Raw genomic sequence first — 19,256 nt, 5'->3', positions numbered from 1 at the left:
ACTTTGAATCTATCTGACTGGATGATCTGGTGAACTGGAAAGTGCCTTGAGATTAAGTGTGTTGTGAATTGGTGCTTTATAAATAAACTGAACTGAATTAATTCTTCCTTCAATTATTTGACGTTTGCCACAAGAAAATGCAGAAAAACAGCCCCACACCATGATGTTCCCATCTCCAAGCTTCACTGTTGCTGTGAAGCTTGGCAAGCTTGATGAAGGGAGCACATCCAGCCAGTCACAGTCAGAGAAACAGGACTACACTGGAAAACAGGCTGATCTCCAACATCTATAAACAAAGGTGTTGATGGCAGCAGCACAGCTGATATTTCTCTCCAGGATGGAGTCACAGCCAAACAGGAACAGACCAGATGAAGCTACTATGAGAAAAAGCAGAGAGAGCAGAACGTTAGAGATTGAACTAACAGATTCTGCAGAGTGGGAGAATAGAGATAGAATGAAGCAGAATGTTGAAAAAGTGGTCCCTTGTCCTCCAGCAGTCTAAGCCTATAGCAGCATAACTATAGAGATAGCTCAGGATAACCTGAGCCACTCTAACTGTAAGCTTTATCAAATAGGAAAGTTTTAAGCCTAGCCTTAAAAGTAGACAGGGTGTCTGCCTCACCTGATTGTTACCGAGATCTGGTATAATATGTCATATCAATATCACCTCTAGAAAAATATTTACTCAGACAAATGTTGGTGTGTTCGATACTTATTTTACCCTCTGTGTGTGAACAGAATTTCATAAAGGTTGATATGATTCTGCAGGTGGGAGACAGCATCGTCCACAAAGCCAGAGAGACCCTGGAGAGAGCCATCAAGCTGGTCAATGACACCAAGAAGTGGGGAGCACGTGTCGTATACGGAGACACAGACAGGTAGCCTTGCCTACGGTGCAACGCTGGCTCTGTCTGGAGCAGCAGAAATGTGAAAGTCATATAAGCCTCGAATAGCAACACGGGCTCCAAGTGTATAAAAAAGGACTATCTGAGCTTAAATATATTATAAGCTTCGATGATTAAATGTTTATTCTGGAGCAAATGTCACATAGAAGCATGAGGTGAGGGAGGAGCAGATTTCACTGCTCGGTTTAGGTCTTGTTGCATTGATGAAATTATAGAAACACAATAAAGGAATCTTTCTATGCTGGATGTGTTTCTGTTGGGAGGAGCTGATTGAGTCGTGAGGAACCAAGCAGGAACTGACATCCATCAGAGCAGAGCTCTCTAACCCTTAAATCCCACCTCCTCCGTCACCAGCGTTCTTTAGTGTTATTTTTATGTTGAGGATTTGGGGGGAAAAATGGAAGAAAGTTTCCATCCCTGCATCAGAGCGCTAACTGTTAGATCTGTGAACGGTTTTCTGTGCTTGCAACCAATCTAGCAGCAGTAGTGGAGTTTGGAGATGCAATCCACTTCTTAAATCTATCTTTGCTCTCCTTTAATTTATCCAGAAGTTCTGCAATCGCACTTTTTCTCTTGGTGGTCAGCTGCATATTTAGCGTGGTCTGCTCAGTACTTAGCGGAGCTGTCTGCAGGTTCCTGTCAGGTAAAGTGTGACCGGCTTGTTCTGGTGTCTGCAGCATGTTTGTCCTGCTGAAAGGAGCCACCAAGGAGCAGGCCTTCAAGATCGGACAGGAGATCGCCGAGGCCGTAACCGCCACCAACCCCAAACCTGTTAAGCTCAAGTTTGAGAAGGTAGGAAAAAAAGCACGACGGGCAGGCAGCCATTGTTTATTCTGATCTGAGCTGTTAACCATGTTTCTGTGCTCCAGGTGTACCTGCCCTGCGTGCTGCAGACAAAGAAGCGCTACGTTGGCTACATGTACGAGAGTCTGGATCAAAAAGAGCCAACGTTTGATGCCAAAGGGATAGAAACAGTGCGTCGTGATGGATGCCCCGCCGTTTCCAAGGTAACAGGGCTTGCCGTCCCTGCTGTGGTTTCTCCTCTGTAGGTTCTGCTCGTGACCTGAAGCTCTTCTTGCGTGTCCCAGATTCTGGAGCGTTCCATCAAGCTGCTGTTTGAGACGCGAGACATCAGCCAGGTGAAGCAGTTTGTCCAGCGGCAGTGTGCGAAGGTTCTGGACGGCCGGGCCAGCATGCAGGACCTGACCTTCGCAAAGGAGTACCGAGGCAGCGGGTCGTACCGGCCCGGAGCCTGCGTGCCCGCTCTGGAGCTCACCAGGTGTGTGTGAGGGAAAGTGCCAGAATGTTCACCTGTTCTTCCTGCAGCAGCTGTCCTTATAGCGGCTGAATCTGTTGCTAGGCAACCCTTTTCTGACTGGTGAGATGAGATTTTACTGACAGATGGAAGGAAATGTGAGACGTCTGTTTTGTTCTTGTTGTCTTGTTGTTCTCTGCAGGCGTATGATGGCGTACGACCGCAGGTTGGAACCCCGAGTGGGAGAGAGGGTCCCCTACGTGATCGTGTACGGGATGCCCGGCGTGCCCCTCATCCAGCTGGTGCGCCGCCCCATGGAGGTGCTGCAGGACCCCAGCCTGCGCCTCAACGCCACATACTACATCACCAAGCAGATCCTGCCGCCGCTCGGCCGCCTGTTCCAGCTGATCGGGGTGGACGTCTTCAGCTGGTACCAGGAGCTCCCCCGGGTGAGCTCCGAGCTGGAAGTCAGTGGTGTGATGATAGAGCACTGCTGCCATCTGCTGGCAGCTCTGCAGATCAACACCCTGGCTCACCATGCAGACAGTTCTGATCCTGTGGTGCTCAGAGGAAAGTGTTAAAGCAGGATGTCTGTCTGTCATCAGGTCCAGAAAGCTTCCTGCTCCTCTGGGCTGGGCGGGGAGGAGCCCACTGGGAGGAAGGGAACCATTTCCCAGTACTTCACCACACTTCACTGCCCCGTCTGTGACGAGCTGACCCAGCTGGGGGTGTGCTCGCGCTGCCGGGCCGACCCTCAGAGGGTGGCGGTGACCCTGTACCAGGACATGAGGCAGTGGGAGAGTCAGCAGGAGCAGCTGCTCAAGGTGAGTCCGCCCTGAGGGACGTCACTGGAGTCTGTTTCTCTACCTGAACAAAAGCACAAACCAGGGAATCCAAAGATGAAACTTTGAAAAATGTTTTAATTTAATTCAATTCCGTTTATTTCTATCGCACCAATTTACATCACGTCATCATCAAGGCACTTTACAGTTCACCAGATCATCCAGTCAGATTGATTCAATGTTTTCTATCTATGAAAAGCTGATTGCATCGACTCATTGACTATTCAGCAATCCCTCACACTAAGCATGCTTGTAGCGACAGTGGACTCCCTTTTAACAGTGTTAAATAAGGAAGTTATGTCCCCCTGAAGGTGGTTACGCCTCAGAACTTTCCTTCCAGTTCTTTTCCTGGGAGCAAGTTACCTAGTATAATTATGCTTAACTCAAACTGAGTAAAAACATATAAAAAGGACTACAGGAGTAAAAAAGTCATAGTTTATTCAAGTTCTGGTCGTTAGAGGACAGAGAAATTGCTTGGAGTTGGCACAGCTGTGTGCTCAAAATGTCAGCAAGCGTTGGCATCAGGCAAAATTGAGCCCCGAACAAGTTTATCTCCTGCTTCTTATACCTTATGAGTCTATGTGTTGCATCAGGTGGACCCTTAGCTGTTCATGTCAGAAACTCACACACCATCCATGACCTGACCTTCATGCCTGTTGCGTCTATGCCTCAGGATTACAGATAGCGCTCCTCTATCAGTCTGGCTCCGGGATGTGTCCTTAACCCGTGTATCTTCCAAAGACAAGAAGACGGTCCTCATTAGATGGCCTCTGTACACACAGTGTAATCCACCATGTGAAGGAAGGCCTTCTACTCCATGTAATCTGGCTAACAGATTAATAATACACATGATTAATAAAGAATAAATCTAACAACAGGAAGAAACCTCCAGCAGAACCAGACTGTGTGAGCGGCCATCTGCCGAGGCTGACTGGGGTTAAAGGAGACAGAAGCAGAGATACAAAAGGCAGCTGTAAAAGTCCAGCATAACACACAGCCAGGCAGACAAGTTTTAAGCCAGCTCCCATCTCAGGGGATGAAGAGAGCACATCCAGTTAGTCACAGTCAGAGAAACAGGACTACACTGGAAAACAGGCCGATCTCTAACATCTATAAACAAAGATGTTGATGGCATAAAATCTGAAAAAATGGGTGAAAAAAAATCCTTTAATATAAAACTTACAACTATTTTTATTATGTTTTCAAAGTTTCATTCTTGAATTCCTTAAAATTTCCATTTACAAAACGTGTTCTTTGTTTGCATTAATGATGGAACAAAATCCACTCTATAGAGTCTTAGTCCTTCAATCTCAAACATTAAGTGGAACCAAACTAAATCTGTAGTCAGAATGACCTGGACGGTTTGCATTGTGAGCTCCATGAAATAAGACATTTTATAAAATATGAAAGCTGATTAGAGAAGCACAGAAATAGTAGACCTGACAGGAAAATATTTATTGGATTCTTTCCACCTGGGTTTTATGCAGTTCGATGTGACTTCATCGATTCATAAGCAAAGGAAGAAAGGCAACTACTTTAAATATGGATCATGAAAGAACAGCTGCAGGTTCACTTCAGACCTTACAGGAGAATAAGAAAATAAAGCCTTGGTCTAGTTTGGCATAAAGAAATGAAGAGAGCTCAGATCTGCACTGAGCTTTTTTATCGATTAGATGCTCCTTTCAAAATAACTTCAATATTTATACCTTTAAAACCTCAGGCGACCTTATGCCCTTAAACAAACAGCACACTGTAGAAAAATAAAATCTAAATAAGTAATTTTATCCTGGAATAAGTGCATTTTCTCTGGACTTGAGGAGGTAAGTGAAACGCTTTGCCAATGGAACAAGACAATTTACATTTAAAATAAGACAAACAACAACTGCACTGTCTTATTTCAAGTGCAGATTATCTAATCTTATTTTTATTTATTTATTATTTTTTTATTAAATATTCCAGATGAATATACAAAAATTAACATAAAATATCAAATCCCCACCCTTCCCTCTAATCTTATTTTAAGAGTAAAAAATTCTCCTTTCCTTTGGCAAATAATCTTATTTACCTGCTAAATGCACTTAATTTAAGAAATGTTTACTAATTTCTTGATTGTTTTTGCAGTGCAGCAGACTGTTAGCTTACAGAAGTGTATTGCATTCGCTCAAAAAAAAAATCGGACAGCTGATCTCATAATTACAAGATTATAAGATCTCGTAATTATGATGAGATCTCTTATTTAGGAGATCAGGAAGGACAATCATTGCTGAGCTACGCTACATGAAACGTGAACAATGCGTGGGTTGTTGGATTTAATCTGCTTTTATTTCCTTTTAGATATTCAACTCTGGGAAATACTGAGTTTCCTCAATGTGGATGGAATTAGTTTGTTTGTCAGCATTGTGCAGATACCATAAAGTCCTTAGAATTGTTTATGTGGAAAAGCCCACTCTGACCTGCTGGAATCTCCCTGTTCCTGCAGGAGCGATTAAACCAACACAGGATGCTTTATGGAGATAAACTAAAGCATCTGAAATGCATTCTTGCTGGCTTCTGGCGTCCCAAAGACAGGAGTTCAGCTGAGACTTCAGAATCGTTTAAAACGACCAGGTCCCAACTTCATGCGGCATGATGGTTCATATGACAAACTAAAACCATACGGAATTGTTTTAATGGAGCTGTAGACAGATTTTGGAATTCGGTCATAAGGCTGCATGCCTAAGTAGTAATCCAAGGTGTATCCGGTCAGACCTCGGTACAGAGAACTATTCAGTGGAACAGATGCAGATATTTTTAAGAAGCAATCATGAAGACCAGTTTTCTGAGAGAGGCTACATTACAAGCTCAAGTAATCATGACCAAATATATAGAGAAGATCTCCTAATTATTATGAGATTGTGTCTCGTAATTACGAGATCTTTTCTCATAATGAGATCAGTATCTCATAATTACAACATATGAGCTCGTAATTATGAGATACTGATCTCGTATTTGTGAAATATTGATGTCATTATGAGAAAAGATCTCATAGTTAGGAGATCTTTTCTCATTGGAGATCAGTATCTCATAATTACGAGATAAGCCGTTTTTTTCTTTGGTGAATGCAATACGCTTCCGTGGTTTGCACATCACTGATGCACTGGAAAAACGATCTAGAAATAAGACAAAAAAAACTTAAATTAAGTTTATTTACCCTTAATTTGAGTAAGTAAATGATATAGTTTGCCAATGGAATGAGTGTTTTTACTCTTAAAATAAGATAATTAGATATGTGCTTGAAATAAGACAATGCAATTGTGTTTTCTTATTTTTTAATGTAAATTGTCTTGTTCAGTTGGCAAAATGTCTCTTTAACCTCCTCAATCCAATAACAAATGCACTTATTTTATTAATAATTTCAACCTGTCGCCAGAGGGGGCGAACTTGAGCTAAGCTCCTTTAACATCATTATAGATACATTTATTCAAGTTTTGTCTTAAAATGCAGTCATTCTAAAATCATTTGGTTTGATTTGGTTATTTTAGTCATTATTTAAAAGCCTTAAAATGCAGATTTGCAAATATAAATTAGGGTTTTTAGTCTAGATTGAACACTACAACATTAAACTTGAGTCAGTATTTATATTTAATGATGTGAAATTTGTTTCCAACTTCCAGAAGAAAATTAAGTTTGGGTTTTGTAATAAAGTTATTGCTGATGAAGCTGGTTTGTTCTTATTTTCAGCAGGGATCAAAATGTGCTTTTCTAAAAAAAAAAAATTTCAGATGAAGTTAATCAGTTTTATTGAAGTTCAGCCCATCAGGATGCAGAATGTCTCATTAACCATGGCGTTGTGTGTTCAGATCTGCAGGAACTGCAGCGGCTGCGCTGAGCGGCAGGTCCCCTGCGTGTCCCTGGACTGTCCCGTCCTCTACAAGCTGTCCCGGGTCAGCAGACAGCTCTCCAAGGCCCCCTACCTCAGACAGCTGCTGGAGCAGTTCTGATCGGCTCATTTGGTGCTAAACTCTGACGCTTCACTCACATTTTAACGGTGCTTTGAATAAACTGGTTTGGTTTTTTTTATATCCGATCTGGTGATTAACTCTAAGTTATGAGACGCTGGTTTACTGCCGCCTCCATAAGCTGCTGGGTGAAGCCGATTCAGCTCCCTGATGATTGACGCCACTAAGAGACGGAGGCCACGTTTCCTCCTTCAGTCCGTCCGCGTTAGCGCGAAAGCTGAACCTTCAAAAGGTGCCATGTTTCCTGCGATTGAACCGCCATCGATCCGACGCATCCTTCAGCAGAGGGTGAGAACTGGAACTGCGTTTCTTTTCAATCTGGGACTGTTGCAATACTGTATGATAAAACGTCATGAAGAGTCTATTTCTTTGTGAACATGGGTTTGATGTACGTGTCCGGTTTCCTGTGCAAACCTGCTTCTAAACTACAGCATCTTTCCTCAAACATGGAAGATCTGTTTGTAAAAATGTAAAAAAAGAACGGGAAAAAAAAAAGATATGGAAGGTGTTTTTGATTGTTTTTATTGACGTGGCCGTGGTTGGAGGTTTGAGATGATTTAATAAAAACAAACTCAGTATTCATCAGCCTTTCTGTTCAATCATTAACCTTCACAGTGATGTCATACGTTGATTCAAAACAAAGAGATTCTTCATTCAACAGAGTCCTTCGTGAACCGCCGGGTGTCCTCAGGAAGGCACTGGAGTGTCAGGATCTGTTGGGCCTGTAGGGGGAGCCAGAGCCCCATCTATCAGCCAGTGACCCTGCTTCGCCACGCCGCAGAAACACAGGAACCAATGAAAAGCAGCGTCTCCCGGAACGCTGAGCGCCATGTTTCAGTCCTTCTTCTGTCTGTTCAGTAACAGCAGCAGCTTATGTCTGGGAGTCTCCCTGCAGCAGATCGCCGTCTGACTCTGAGGTCGCCGTCACGGCGCCGCCATCAGCAGGAGACGACTCCTTACTGGGGGAATTAGAACTCGACGCATCGTCCATTTCGATGATTTCAAAGTCTGCGTCGTTCCACTGATCGGCCTCGTTCTGCTGCTCCTCCTCCTCATCGGCGCCCGAGTCCAGCAGGGCCTGTCTGTACTCGCTGTCGTCGGCGTCCGAGCGACCCCTGATGCCGGGCTTCCTGCTCTGACCGCCGGGGGCCGAGGCGACCTTGTACATGACGGGGAAGAGGATGGAGGTGAAGGTGGCAGTGATGATGGACAGGTACATGAGCAGCGGCTGCTTTGGGAAAACGCCGAGCAGGAAGCCCACCAGAGAGGGGAGCACCATCTCTCCCAGCGCCGCCCCCACCACAAAGGCCGCCGCCGTCTTGCCCGTCACTGTGGTGTACTGCTCCAACCAGGAGATCCCGCTGGGGAAGGTGGTTGCCATGGAGGCGCCGTAGAGCCCGGTGCCGACCCACAGCACGGCGTGGTTGTTGGTGAAGAGGCAGAGAAGGAGCGAGGAGAGGACGGAGCCCAGCAGGCAGAGCAGGATCATGGTGCCGGGGTACAAGCAGGCCGCAAAGAAGATGGCCGCCCCTCGAGTGGCGGCGAAGGTGCCCCAGAACAGAGAGTTGAGCCCGGCCGCGTGGGCCTCAGGCATGTGGGCGTAGTCTGTGGCGAAGGTAAAGATGAAGGTGCCGTACGCCACCTCGGCGCCAACGTAAGCGAAGAAGAAGAAGAAGAGCAGGGCGACGAGAACAGAGTGGTGTTTGGCCACACAAGGGCGCTCTGACGCCGCCTGCGCTTTGTCCCTCGACTTGCTGCCGCAGGCGTAGAGGAGGAGGAAGAGGAAGGAGATGAAGAGGAGGACGGAGCCGATCACAATGTAGGCCCACATGGACTTCAGGGTGATGCGGCTCATGGCGGCGGGGGGGCTGGTGGGTGTGAGCGGCGAGCTGCCGTTTCCATCATGGCCAAACAGCAGCTTGGCTATGATGGGGGAGGCGAAGGCTCCCGCTGCGAAGCTGAAGTGAAGAGCCTGCATGTGGGGGCCAGAGTTCTCCCCCCACGTGTTCAGGATCAGCACGTTCCCACCTGACAGACAAGACAGAGGGAAAAGATTACCCACAACCACCACAAAAACAATCATCCTACCAGACACCAGGGGAGGGGCGGTCTAGTGGTTAGAGCACAAGGCTGGTTGAAACCAGCTGCCACTCAGGGTCCCTTAAGCCCCGATAGCTCCCCCGGCGCCCAAAGATGGCAGCCCACCGCTCCATCAGGGGATGGGTTAAATGCAGAGAGTTAACTTCTCCATTATCAGATCAATAGAGTTCAATTTCATTTATATTTTATTTATCTTTACGGCTGACCAATCAGCTTCCAGTTAGGAAACTAGAAGAGTTAACTAAACACGATCAGCAAAATAAATGTTGGACCTGAAACAGTCCTTAGTTTTTACTGCTGCAGAATATCAGGTATTTTCTACAAAAGCAGCCATGATGGCGAACAGCTGAGCCTCATAGTCTCCTATCAACCAGAACACAACCTGCATCCATTCAGCAGAGCAGGTCAGAATAGAAAGATGATTATATGGAACAAAGTTAATAAGATTACATGATAAATCCCAAACCTTAAAGGAGAAATCTGTTTGTCTGGTGATGAAAAAAAAAAAAATCAGGGTTTATACAGGAATGAGTAACTCTAATTAAATGCTTTTTAATTCTATTAGAACTCATCTTTAATGCCATCAACAGGTACCCATGACTCTCCATCATCTTTACGGCTGACAGGCTGTAGCCATGTCCTGAATTCCTGGTTTTCAGCCACTTTTGTTCAAATTTACCACGGCGGCGCTCCAAGGCAGCTCCTCTCGACAATTTAACACAATATGTCACTTGAAACGATACAACCCAGACATCAAACCCGCATCTATGATCGCCAACGCCTGCTGGAGCTACGGTCTCAAAATGTTTTAATTACTGATATCTTTGACCGTCTAAAAAGCTGCGGATGAATGTAAACAAAACAGCTGAAAATAACGAAGCATCTAGAGGGGAAGCACTGCCCTCTGCAGGTGAAAATGAGGACAGCACCCTAAATGCTTCCCTGCCAAATGCTGAAACATCGCCAGCCGGCTCCTCCCGTCCCCCTCCGCCTTCCACACCTTCTCCAGCATCATCTGTTGCTGCTAAACCTGCCGATGGCACCTCTGCTGCTTCAACCACATCTGCCTCTTCAGCCCAGGAGGCTACCACCCTCACAGCATCATCATCATCGTCCTCTTCCTCCCCTGAGCCAGGAGAAGCGAGTGCTTCAGGAGCTGGAGGCAGTAGCAGCAGCTCAACAACAACTGCTGATTAACTTATCAAGGCTGCACTATAGAGAGATGTTCTAATCCAAATTTCTTTTTCTTTACACTTGTGTATACAGAATGACTAAATAAAGTTAGCATTTTCCAATTCTCTAGCTTTTTCTCCGCCTCAAGCGTCTTTTCCCAACATACGTCTTTAGGATCAACCGGAAGCAGTTCACTGCAAACACATGGAACCAGTTATATCTGTTATATCTGACGAGATTATTTGTATAAACGTTTTTATTTTATTTTTTTATAAAGCATTTGAAATGCCACGATAATCAGATTTAATGAATTTGAATGCCAATTAAGGCCTTAACTTAAAAAAATAATAATTAAATGACATGATTTTTAATGATCCACGGAAACCCTGTTAATAATAAACTAAAGCAAAAGAAGAGGATTTTTTTTTTAAGAAATGGAAAATGATAAAAAAATATATATATATATATTTGTCTTGGTTTCATAAATAAGGTGAACAGGTCAGAAAGACGCGTCATCAGCAGAGGTGGTGGAACAGGAACAGCTCCCAAACTGGCAGCGACTCAAAGCTGCTTGAACCAAACCGGTTGGACCAAATAATACGACACTAAATTTGCCTCCTCTTCCTCACGTCTGCCGAATAAAACACAGACACAGACTGCAACAGGATAAATAGCCAGGGATGCAATGCCAACAGAGCTGCAAACACTATAAAACACAGCATGATTTGTTAAGGTGAGCTCTGTGTTTCCACCTTAAAGCTTTCTCTCTCCGGTTCTTTTCCTGAGAACGGATCACTCAGGACTAACTCTTTAAATAACACTTCATCATGTTTGTGGATTAAATAACCAGGAGACATGACTACAGATTCTGATAGAAACTGTTGAGCTTTACCCACAGTCTGACCTTCCAGCTGGCTCCTCTTACCTGTGTCTAAAGCTCCCATAGCCATCCCCACCACAGACATGATCCCGGTGAGGAACAGCACCTGCTTGCAGAAGGGGATGGCATACATCCCCAACGCCGTGAGCAGCATGGAGATCCCTGCAAGGAGAGACGGGTGGAGGAAACGTTGAAAGGTGGAGAAAAGCAGAACATCTCTTTACCAGGAGTAGGGGGGGTTACCTAGCAGGATATGGGGGTTCATGCACTCAAACAGGATGCCTCCAATGAGCGAGCCGCCGATGTAGCCGACGGCGCGGCCGGTGATGATGTAGGAGATGTTGCTAATGTTCTTGTGCACATTGGCGGCCAGATCCTGGAAGGTGGGGCCGACGACGGAGATCCCCATCCCCTGGAGAGAGAGAGAGGAGGACGCTTAGTGCTGCAGGAAGACGGCGAGCCGTCTCATTTTACAGCTGCTTCCTTTTGCCTTCAGTTTAAACGGAACAGAAAAAACTAAATCAGCAAAGAAAGCTTCTTTAAAGCCAACCTGATTCAAACCAAGCCATCTACTCTGGATCCTAACCTTAGGAAAACCCCTCTAACCAGCGGTTAGCCGCATCACACCCATTCTGCAGGTGTCTCCATCTTTACTGCCTGATGTCACGGTTTGGGATACGGCGGGTCAGAGGAAACGGCTGCACGCTCTAACCGTCGTAGATCTAGGTCTGAGCAAAGAAACAGAAGATGGTGTGTGGAAACCTGACAGAGCCAATAATTAGCTTGATTTATTTCATTCCAAAAATCTATGTAATGTTGAAAACTGGACTACGGAGTGAAGTTTACTCCATTTTTTTGCAAAAAAATTGTAAATTTGAAAATGGAAATTTGGGGGGTGGGGTGCATTCCAGAAATTTTTTTAAAATGTTTAAATGAATAAAAGGTTCTTAAGGTACATTTGCCGTTTTCTCAGACCTTTTTTTTTTTTTTACAATTTCATTTTAATATTTATATTAATGTTTCAAATTAACAAATACTTAAAAAATCATATATACACTTTTTTTTTTAAGATTGTGTCTCACAGTGGGTATGTACCAACCATGACAATTTCAGACCCTCCAAGATTTCTAAGTGGGAGACCAAAATAGCAAATAGTGTTCAAATACTTACTTCCCTTACTGTGTTTAAATATATACATATATACACATATTTTTTCATATTGAGTTTTATAAATACGTATCAAGTTCTCTTCACCTCTATCCCAATATAAACACTCGCTTTAGACCAATAAAAATCTTATTTCTAACATCCAGCAGACCAAAACAAACTCACTCCAGAGGAAAGGGGAGAAAATTGATCAGGAAAACAACATTTGAAAGAATATAATCGCAAAATTCATCTGAGGAAAAAAAATTTGAAAAAAGTTACATTTAAATAAATGTTTTTTCAAAACATTACTGAAAATCTAAATCTGAGATATGGAAATGATTTTCTTGAAAAAAAAAAAACTTAAAGTTTTATTTCTGGATTGCTTCTTTTTCTTTTAAAATTTAAATTCATTTTTTTGTAAAAGTTTTCTTTGCTTGAAACAATAATGGCACAAAAGTCCCGCCATACAGGATAAAAACATTTGTCTGCAAAAACCCACAGCAGCATGATGCCACCACCACCATGCTTCACAGCAGTCAGAGGTTCTTTAGGTCTCTTTCCCTGCCTTAACTCATCCAAACACTGTTTTTGTTGTTACAGCAAAACAGATTATTTTGTCTCGTTTCCGGTTTAACTTATCCCCTCATGAATAAACGCTTAAACAGTATTTTAAAAGAGGCAGAGGTTTACAAAACTTAACCATCACATCTAGATTTGTGTTTCTGGCAGCAACAAAATCCCAAGGTCATAAGAATATGAGGAAGAAGAAGGAGTCTTTGCTGTGAAACTGTTTAGAGTGAGGATAGTTTACCGCAGTGATCTATGAGCAGGAATAAGTGAAGTTTAATCAGGTCCTGTTTAGAGGGAACAAACCACTTCCGCTGCAGGGGAACAAAGACCTGAGCCTGTTTCACTTCTGGAACTGGAGACGTTAGGAAAACAGCAGATTCTTTCGCTGTATGTGCTGCTGGTTTCTGTAAGGTGGCATGAGCTGTGGAAGAGCAAGTTTTGCAAGTATGGAAATCCTGTCTGTGCAGGACATGGAGATAACGTCCCACAGTATGGAGAGATATTTGTGCCATCGGTTTGAGCCCGCAGGAACCAATCCGAGCGCGCAGTGAGACAACACGCGCGCGCGCAAAACCGGTCTGGCGCGCGCTCAACTCTCGCGCTCAGTTTCATCTCTGCGCGTGCTCGAATCCGTCTCTGCTCGCGCTCGCTCGACCTGCTCTCTCTCCGCGCTCAACACCAGCTGTGCGCTCGGCTGTTTCTCCGCTCGCTCGACTCTCTGCGCTCGCAACTTCAGCAATGTATGTAAATGAACCAGCCATCAGCCAATCACACTCAGCTTCTTTTCATCCAATGAAAGCATTCCTTCCTTCTTCTTCTTTTCTATCATGGCGGATCGCAAGCAACTTTAAGGTGCATACCGCCACCTACTGTTCATGAGTGTGTAGCAACATTGTTTTACATCTATTAAATTCTATTTTTTAATTTTGCATTCTGAAGATAACTAAATAATGCTTTCCTTAATCTATAAACATCCTTTATATTTCCTTTATTTCCCAATAATCCTTTAAGACTCCATTCTTGGCCTGTCATTTCAACTACTCTTCTCAATTTTTCCCTTTCAGGTTCATATGTTTTACAGTTCATTAATATGTAAGCATTCGTTCCAAATACTACATCCGGTTAGATGAAAAAAAATACATAAATAAATAAAAACACAATCAGGAAAATCAAACAACTCTTACAGTTATTTTGTCAACATTCCTAAGATAGTACTATAAAATATCTTGAATTATCTCAAATAAACTTCAGTAAAACAGTTATTAGATCATTGCCTCATCCATCTCTTTTACCTGCTATTGACATGGATTTAAATTTGATGTTTTAAAAGAAAAATAAGGAGGATATTTCAGGTTCCAGTATGGTTCAACAATATATAGATAAAAAATATTATGGATATGTTAAATTTTTTATGGATGCTTCAAAATATTCCAATATTAGGAATGGTGTTTTGTTTTAGTTTCATAATTTATTTTTAAATCGGGTAAAAGAATCAGTGATGGAATTCAGCCTACAAAGGAGAAATGTTTTGGATCATATTGGCCTTACAATGGATTGAAGAAATCGTTCCATTAAGAAGTTTAGTTTGCTCTGATTTTAGATCAGCGACCGTTATATTAATTTAAACGCAAATATTCAGACAGCAGACCTGATCTGAAATTTAACAATTATTATTTAGAAGACCTTTTACAGATGGACTCTAAATAAGAGGGTTATTCTTTATTATATATATTAAAAAGAATAATTTGATAAACAGGATTTTTCAGTTGGTGGCGGTAATTGTTGTTTGCCAACCTCCATAAAAAACAACAAAAAGAAGAAACACCCGCCACAAAAGCTAAGAGTAAGGCCAATATGATCCAAAACATTATCTATATACTGTTGAACCATACTGGAACCTGAAATATCCTCCTTATTTTTCTTTTAAAACAGCAAATTTAAATCCATGTCAATAGCAGGTAAAAGAGATGGATGAGGCAATGATCTAATAACTGTTTTACTGAAGTTTATTTGAGATAATTCAAGATATTTTATAGTACTATCTTAGGAATGTTGACAAAATAACTGTAAGAGTAGTTTGATTTTCCTGATTGTGTTTTTATTTATTTATTTATTTTTTTTTCATCTAACCGGATGTAGTATTTGGAACGAATGCTTACATATTAATGAACTGTAAAACATATGAACCTGAAAGGGAAAAATTGAGAAGAGTAGTTGAAATGACAGGCCAAGAATGGAGTCTTAAAGGATTATTGGGAAATAAAGGAAATATAAAGGATGTTTATAGATTAAGGAAAGCATTATTTAGTTATCTTCAGAATGCAAAATTAAAAAATAGAATTTAATAGATGTAAAACAATGTTGCTACACACTCATGAACAGTAGGTGGCGGTATGCACCTTGAAGTTGCTTGCGAACCGCCATGATAGAAAAGAAGAAGAAGGAAGGAATGCTTTCATTGGATGAAAAGAAGCTGGGTGTGATTGGCTGATGGTATGGTTCATTTACATACATTGCTGAAGTTGCGAGCGCAGAGAGTCGAGCGAGCGGAGAAACAGCCGAGTGCACAGCTGGTGTTGAGCGCAGAGAGAGAGCAGGTCGAGCGAGCGCGAGCAGAGACGGATTCGAGCACGCGCAGAGATGAAACTGAGCGCGAGAACAGTGTGTTGAGAGGGTTTTTCAGAGTTGAGCGCGCGCCAGACCGGTTTTGCGCGCGCGCGTGTTGTCTCACTGCGCGCTCGGATTGGTTCCTGCGCGCTCAAACCGATGGCACAAATATCTCTCCATACCACAGCAGGCTGATAACCTGATACTAACACATCACAGCTCAGCGGAGAGACAAAACAGAGTTAGGAAGGACTGGGGACGATCAGGTGCAAAACACCCAAACACTGCATGATCCTGGAAGAGTTTCAACAACAAACTTTCAATATAATGTCAATAAAACAGTGGCGGTTCTAGACCAAATGTACCAGGGGGCCAGGAGGGGGCCAGCGGGTTTTCATGGGGGCAGGTCAAGGGATTCAAACATATTAAGAGAGCTGCATGAAGAAAACATTTCCATTTAATTAGGTTTAATAAAAAAGTATGCGTCTTCCAACTGGAAATATTTATATTTTGCTTGAAAATGTTCATTTGGATTATCGTTACAATCAAAAATAAAAATCCTGTAGCTTTATAAATATCTAAAAGATCAAATAAAGCTTTTTGTTTGGAATATTAGGTCAACATACCTTCATAATTTAGGAAGATTACATATTTCAAGCTTAATTTCAGTTAAAATTACAGTTTTCTATAAAATCAGAATGAGAACTGAAACCAAAAAACTGATAAATTCAGCTGTAAAAATTAGAGTATTTGTTAAAAAAAAACATTTAGCAGATGAAAACTGGCATCCTATCTCAACACCACTGAAGTTATCACCTTATTTTTTTTAAAAATCTGTTTTATTAATTAGCCTATTTAAAAAGTCGCAGGGAAGCAGCTGTTCCAACCGTTGCATTTGCAAATTCTTCCGAGTGGCCCCAGACTTTACACCAGTGAATAAAGTGAATGTGATTGGTCGTTTATCAAGGGGGCGGGATTGTTGTGGCGGAAGGTTCGCAGGCAAGTTTGATTGTTGCCGGTGTCTTGGAAGCATCTTGCTAACCTAGTAGGTAGAGGAGGGGAGTTTAGTGTCGGAGGTCGTGGATGAGTCTCCTCCGTCATCCATTTTTTATTTAGAGGAGGAAAGCGGGGATGAAGATGTTGTGGAAGATAGGGTTAGGAATTGAAAAGATTTTCACGATTCCGATTCCCTTTTCGATTCTATGAAACGATTCGATTCTTTATCGATTCTTTTTTCGATTCCAATTTGGGGGAAAAAGGAGAACAAACAGTTTGATTATCAGCATCAACTTTGTTTACTTAACTATTGCACAATCTTACAAAATCAACAAGATCAAGATGTCCACAGGAAATGTGAAACTGGAGTAACATCCGTGTTTAAATGAAAAATGAATACAAGAACAAACTTAATAACCAACAATGTCTAATAACAAATGATGGGATAATAACCTATTTTAAATAACAAAAAATACTAATTATAAAACAGTAGTAGGGAAAATTAACAGTTCTTTTGCAGAAAGATGAGCATATCTGCTTTTTCTGGAAGGATACGGGATCTTTCAGGGCTTATGGTGTCTCCAGCCGTGGAGAACACCCTCTCAGATGGGGTGGAGGAAGCCTGCACACAGAGGTAGTTTTCAGCCAGTCCAGATAGCAAGGGCAGCGTATCTTGCTTGTTCCACCACCACAGTGTGGCGCTATCCCTGCAGGGGATGGAGGGCAAGCTTTTATAGAGCTGGATTTCCTGATCCACCCTCTGGGCTAAGGAAAGACGGGGCTTTGATTCACAAAGTGACCGCAGCTCGTTGTCTTCCTCCTCGAATAGTTCTTCCAACTTGCGTAACTTACGTAAAAAACGTGACGTAAGTCGTGCTCCCCAGAGCCGGCGCTCTAGGCTCTGGTGCTGCGGGAATCGAAAAAAGAATCGTTCAGCGAGCTGCCAAATGATGCCATGGAATCGGAAAATACGGAACCGGTTCTGAACAGGAACCGGTTTTCGATTCCCATCCCTAGTGGAAGAGGACGCCAGGGCGGCAGAAGCTTGGTTTGGTGTAGAAGGCTTACAGCCGTACATGTTTGAGCCCTTGCCTCGCAACGCTGCCAGTTCTGTTAGCTCTACGCCTGCTGAAGACACAGACGTCCATCCCCGTGAACACTGGGACGGAACTCAATGGGAAAGGAAAGGATTCTGATTTCAACCGTTGCGTATATTAGCTGCGACATATGAATCAAGATGCTATGAGTGAAAAAATGTGATTGACAGATGACCGTTGATATGTGATTGGCCGAATTTAGGTGGACAAGCTGACGTAGAACTAACTGGCCTGCAGAAGATAACGAGAAAAAAAAACACAGATTTTAAGACAGGATTTTTTTTTTTTAAATAGAAAGTTTCTAAATTTTGGGACAATATCATCTGATAAAGAGTACATTTATATACTTGTTTAAGCCGGAATGATTTGACATTTAAATGTTTTTCCTACAACTGTAAAGAAAAAAGAAAGAAATAGATCCATAGATCCAGAGGCCCTATCAGTAACCACGTCTGTTCCAGTGCAGATCATCTTTAGGATTTCTTTCAGTATTATGTCTTCAGAACAGAGGCCAGGATGGGGGCACTGACCCCCGTTGGCTCCTGTCTAGAACCGCTCATGGCGCTAGTCGAAGCCTCCTGCAGAATGCGCGCTCCCGACGCGCGGGAACAGACTGTCAGGGATACCTACTTTGACACTACATTGGTGCTTAGATCTGAGGCGCTGCTGTCAGTCTGTCAGGTCACAATTACTGAGATAAATCTAGTTCAGATGACTTAATAGATTAAATAATTCTAATAATCACAGGTCTAGGGAGCTCTATGGCGTCCAGAGCAGTTATCTGACCCAATGAAATAAATGTAGCATCATATTAATAGAACCGGATTTTTATTGTTTTACAATCAATTTAGAATGCAACATTTCTCCTGCACCTTTATTTTTTTCGGGCAATTTCTTTTTTCTTTTTTCGGTGTCTAACGTGCTGATATTTACCAAACCCAGGAAGGATCCACACAGCGCGAGCGTCACCATCCAACGGCCGCACGCGCCGCTTCCTCCAGCGGACACCCTCACCCTGCTCTCTCCTCCCGCTTTCATTGACCTCTTGGCCAACTTCAGGGCGCTCTTTAGCCCCCGGCCGGCCTCCTTCCTCTGGTCAAACAGCGTGTCCTCCTCCTGCTCCTCCTCCTCCATGTTAGCGAAGCGAACGTGCTTCTTTTTGGCGACGCTCTCGCGCCCGGACGACATACCGGGATATTGCTCCTTTTCTCCGCTGGTGTTCCGTCTAAATGCAGTCTTTAGACGGGCCGCTCCAGCTAGCAGGGCCTCTGCTTGGCTTTCACTGGATGCTGCGACATTAGCAGAGACACGGGACTCAAACGGAGCGGAGAGCAATAACCTGACAGACAGCTGAGCGAAGCTGATTCCTCCCTCAGCAGCAGCAGCTACTGGCTGCTGGAGGTCTGCAAAGATCGTCTATTGCAGAAGATGTTTCTCAGAAACTGATGCTCACTATTTTCTTTCTGAAAACGCACAAAGCAAGGTCAGGTTTAAACAGAGTAATTGTTAGGTTACATTAAAACAATACACCCTTTTTTGTGCATAGCCAGTTCATAAAGAGGCCTTTGTAAAATATTATATAAAGTCGTTGCGGGTGGGTTCGCGTTGCTGCAGTTTGACCGGTAGATGTCGCTGAAAATCACACATTGTAGCTTTAATATGGAAGCAAAACAATCTCATTAAA

General features: G+C 43.1%; 2 protein-coding genes across 2 annotated transcripts in view; one reads left to right on the top strand and one right to left on the bottom strand.

Annotated features, from left to right (window-relative positions):
- The window catches only part of rev3l (REV3 like, DNA directed polymerase zeta catalytic subunit), a 94,795-nt gene extending 87,213 nt beyond the window's left edge, over positions 1–7,582 (top strand). The window contains exons 26-32 of the mRNA XM_038296500.1: positions 769–878; positions 1,583–1,697; positions 1,775–1,912; positions 1,994–2,184; positions 2,363–2,609; positions 2,766–2,984; positions 6,842–7,582. Of these exons, the coding sequence (XP_038152428.1) occupies positions 769–878; positions 1,583–1,697; positions 1,775–1,912; positions 1,994–2,184; positions 2,363–2,609; positions 2,766–2,984; positions 6,842–6,982 (1,161 nt within the window). The 3' untranslated portion in view covers positions 6,983–7,582. The remainder of the gene's footprint in view (positions 1–768; positions 879–1,582; positions 1,698–1,774; positions 1,913–1,993; positions 2,185–2,362; positions 2,610–2,765; positions 2,985–6,841) is intronic.
- Positions 7,053–18,974, bottom strand: mfsd4b (major facilitator superfamily domain containing 4B). Its single transcript, XM_038296499.1, has 4 exons — positions 18,506–18,974; positions 11,397–11,565; positions 11,199–11,315; positions 7,053–9,028 (listed from the first exon to the last, which is right to left on the bottom strand). The coding sequence occupies exons 1-4, from the start codon at positions 18,758–18,760 to the stop codon at positions 7,872–7,874; spliced, it is 1,698 nt and encodes a 565-aa protein (XP_038152427.1). The 5' UTR covers positions 18,761–18,974; the 3' UTR covers positions 7,053–7,871.
- Positions 18,975–19,256: the final 282 nt, after the last annotated feature.

This window comes from Cyprinodon tularosa, unplaced genomic scaffold, assembly GCF_016077235.1.
Source record: "Cyprinodon tularosa strain WSP-4 unplaced genomic scaffold, ASM1607723v1 ctg370, whole genome shotgun sequence".
NCBI classification, from domain to species: Eukaryota; Metazoa; Chordata; class Actinopteri; order Cyprinodontiformes; family Cyprinodontidae; genus Cyprinodon; species Cyprinodon tularosa.
This window is presented reverse-complemented; position numbering and strand designations above follow the sequence as displayed.

Bases quoted from the DNA above. Each gene is read 5' to 3' on its own strand.
- mfsd4b (XM_038296499.1), bottom strand. From the start codon at position 18,760: ATGTCGTCCGGGCGCGAGAGCGTCGCCAAAAAGAAGCACGTTCGCTTC. The intron at 11,566-18,505 runs GTAAATATCAGC...CTCTCTCTCCAG, and splicing joins GTGGATCCTTCCTGGGTTTG to GGGATGGGGATCTCCGTCGT. The intron at 9,029-11,198 runs GTAAGAGGAGCC...CTTGTCTGTCAG, and splicing joins TATGGGAGCTTTAGACACAG to GTGGGAACGTGCTGATCCTG.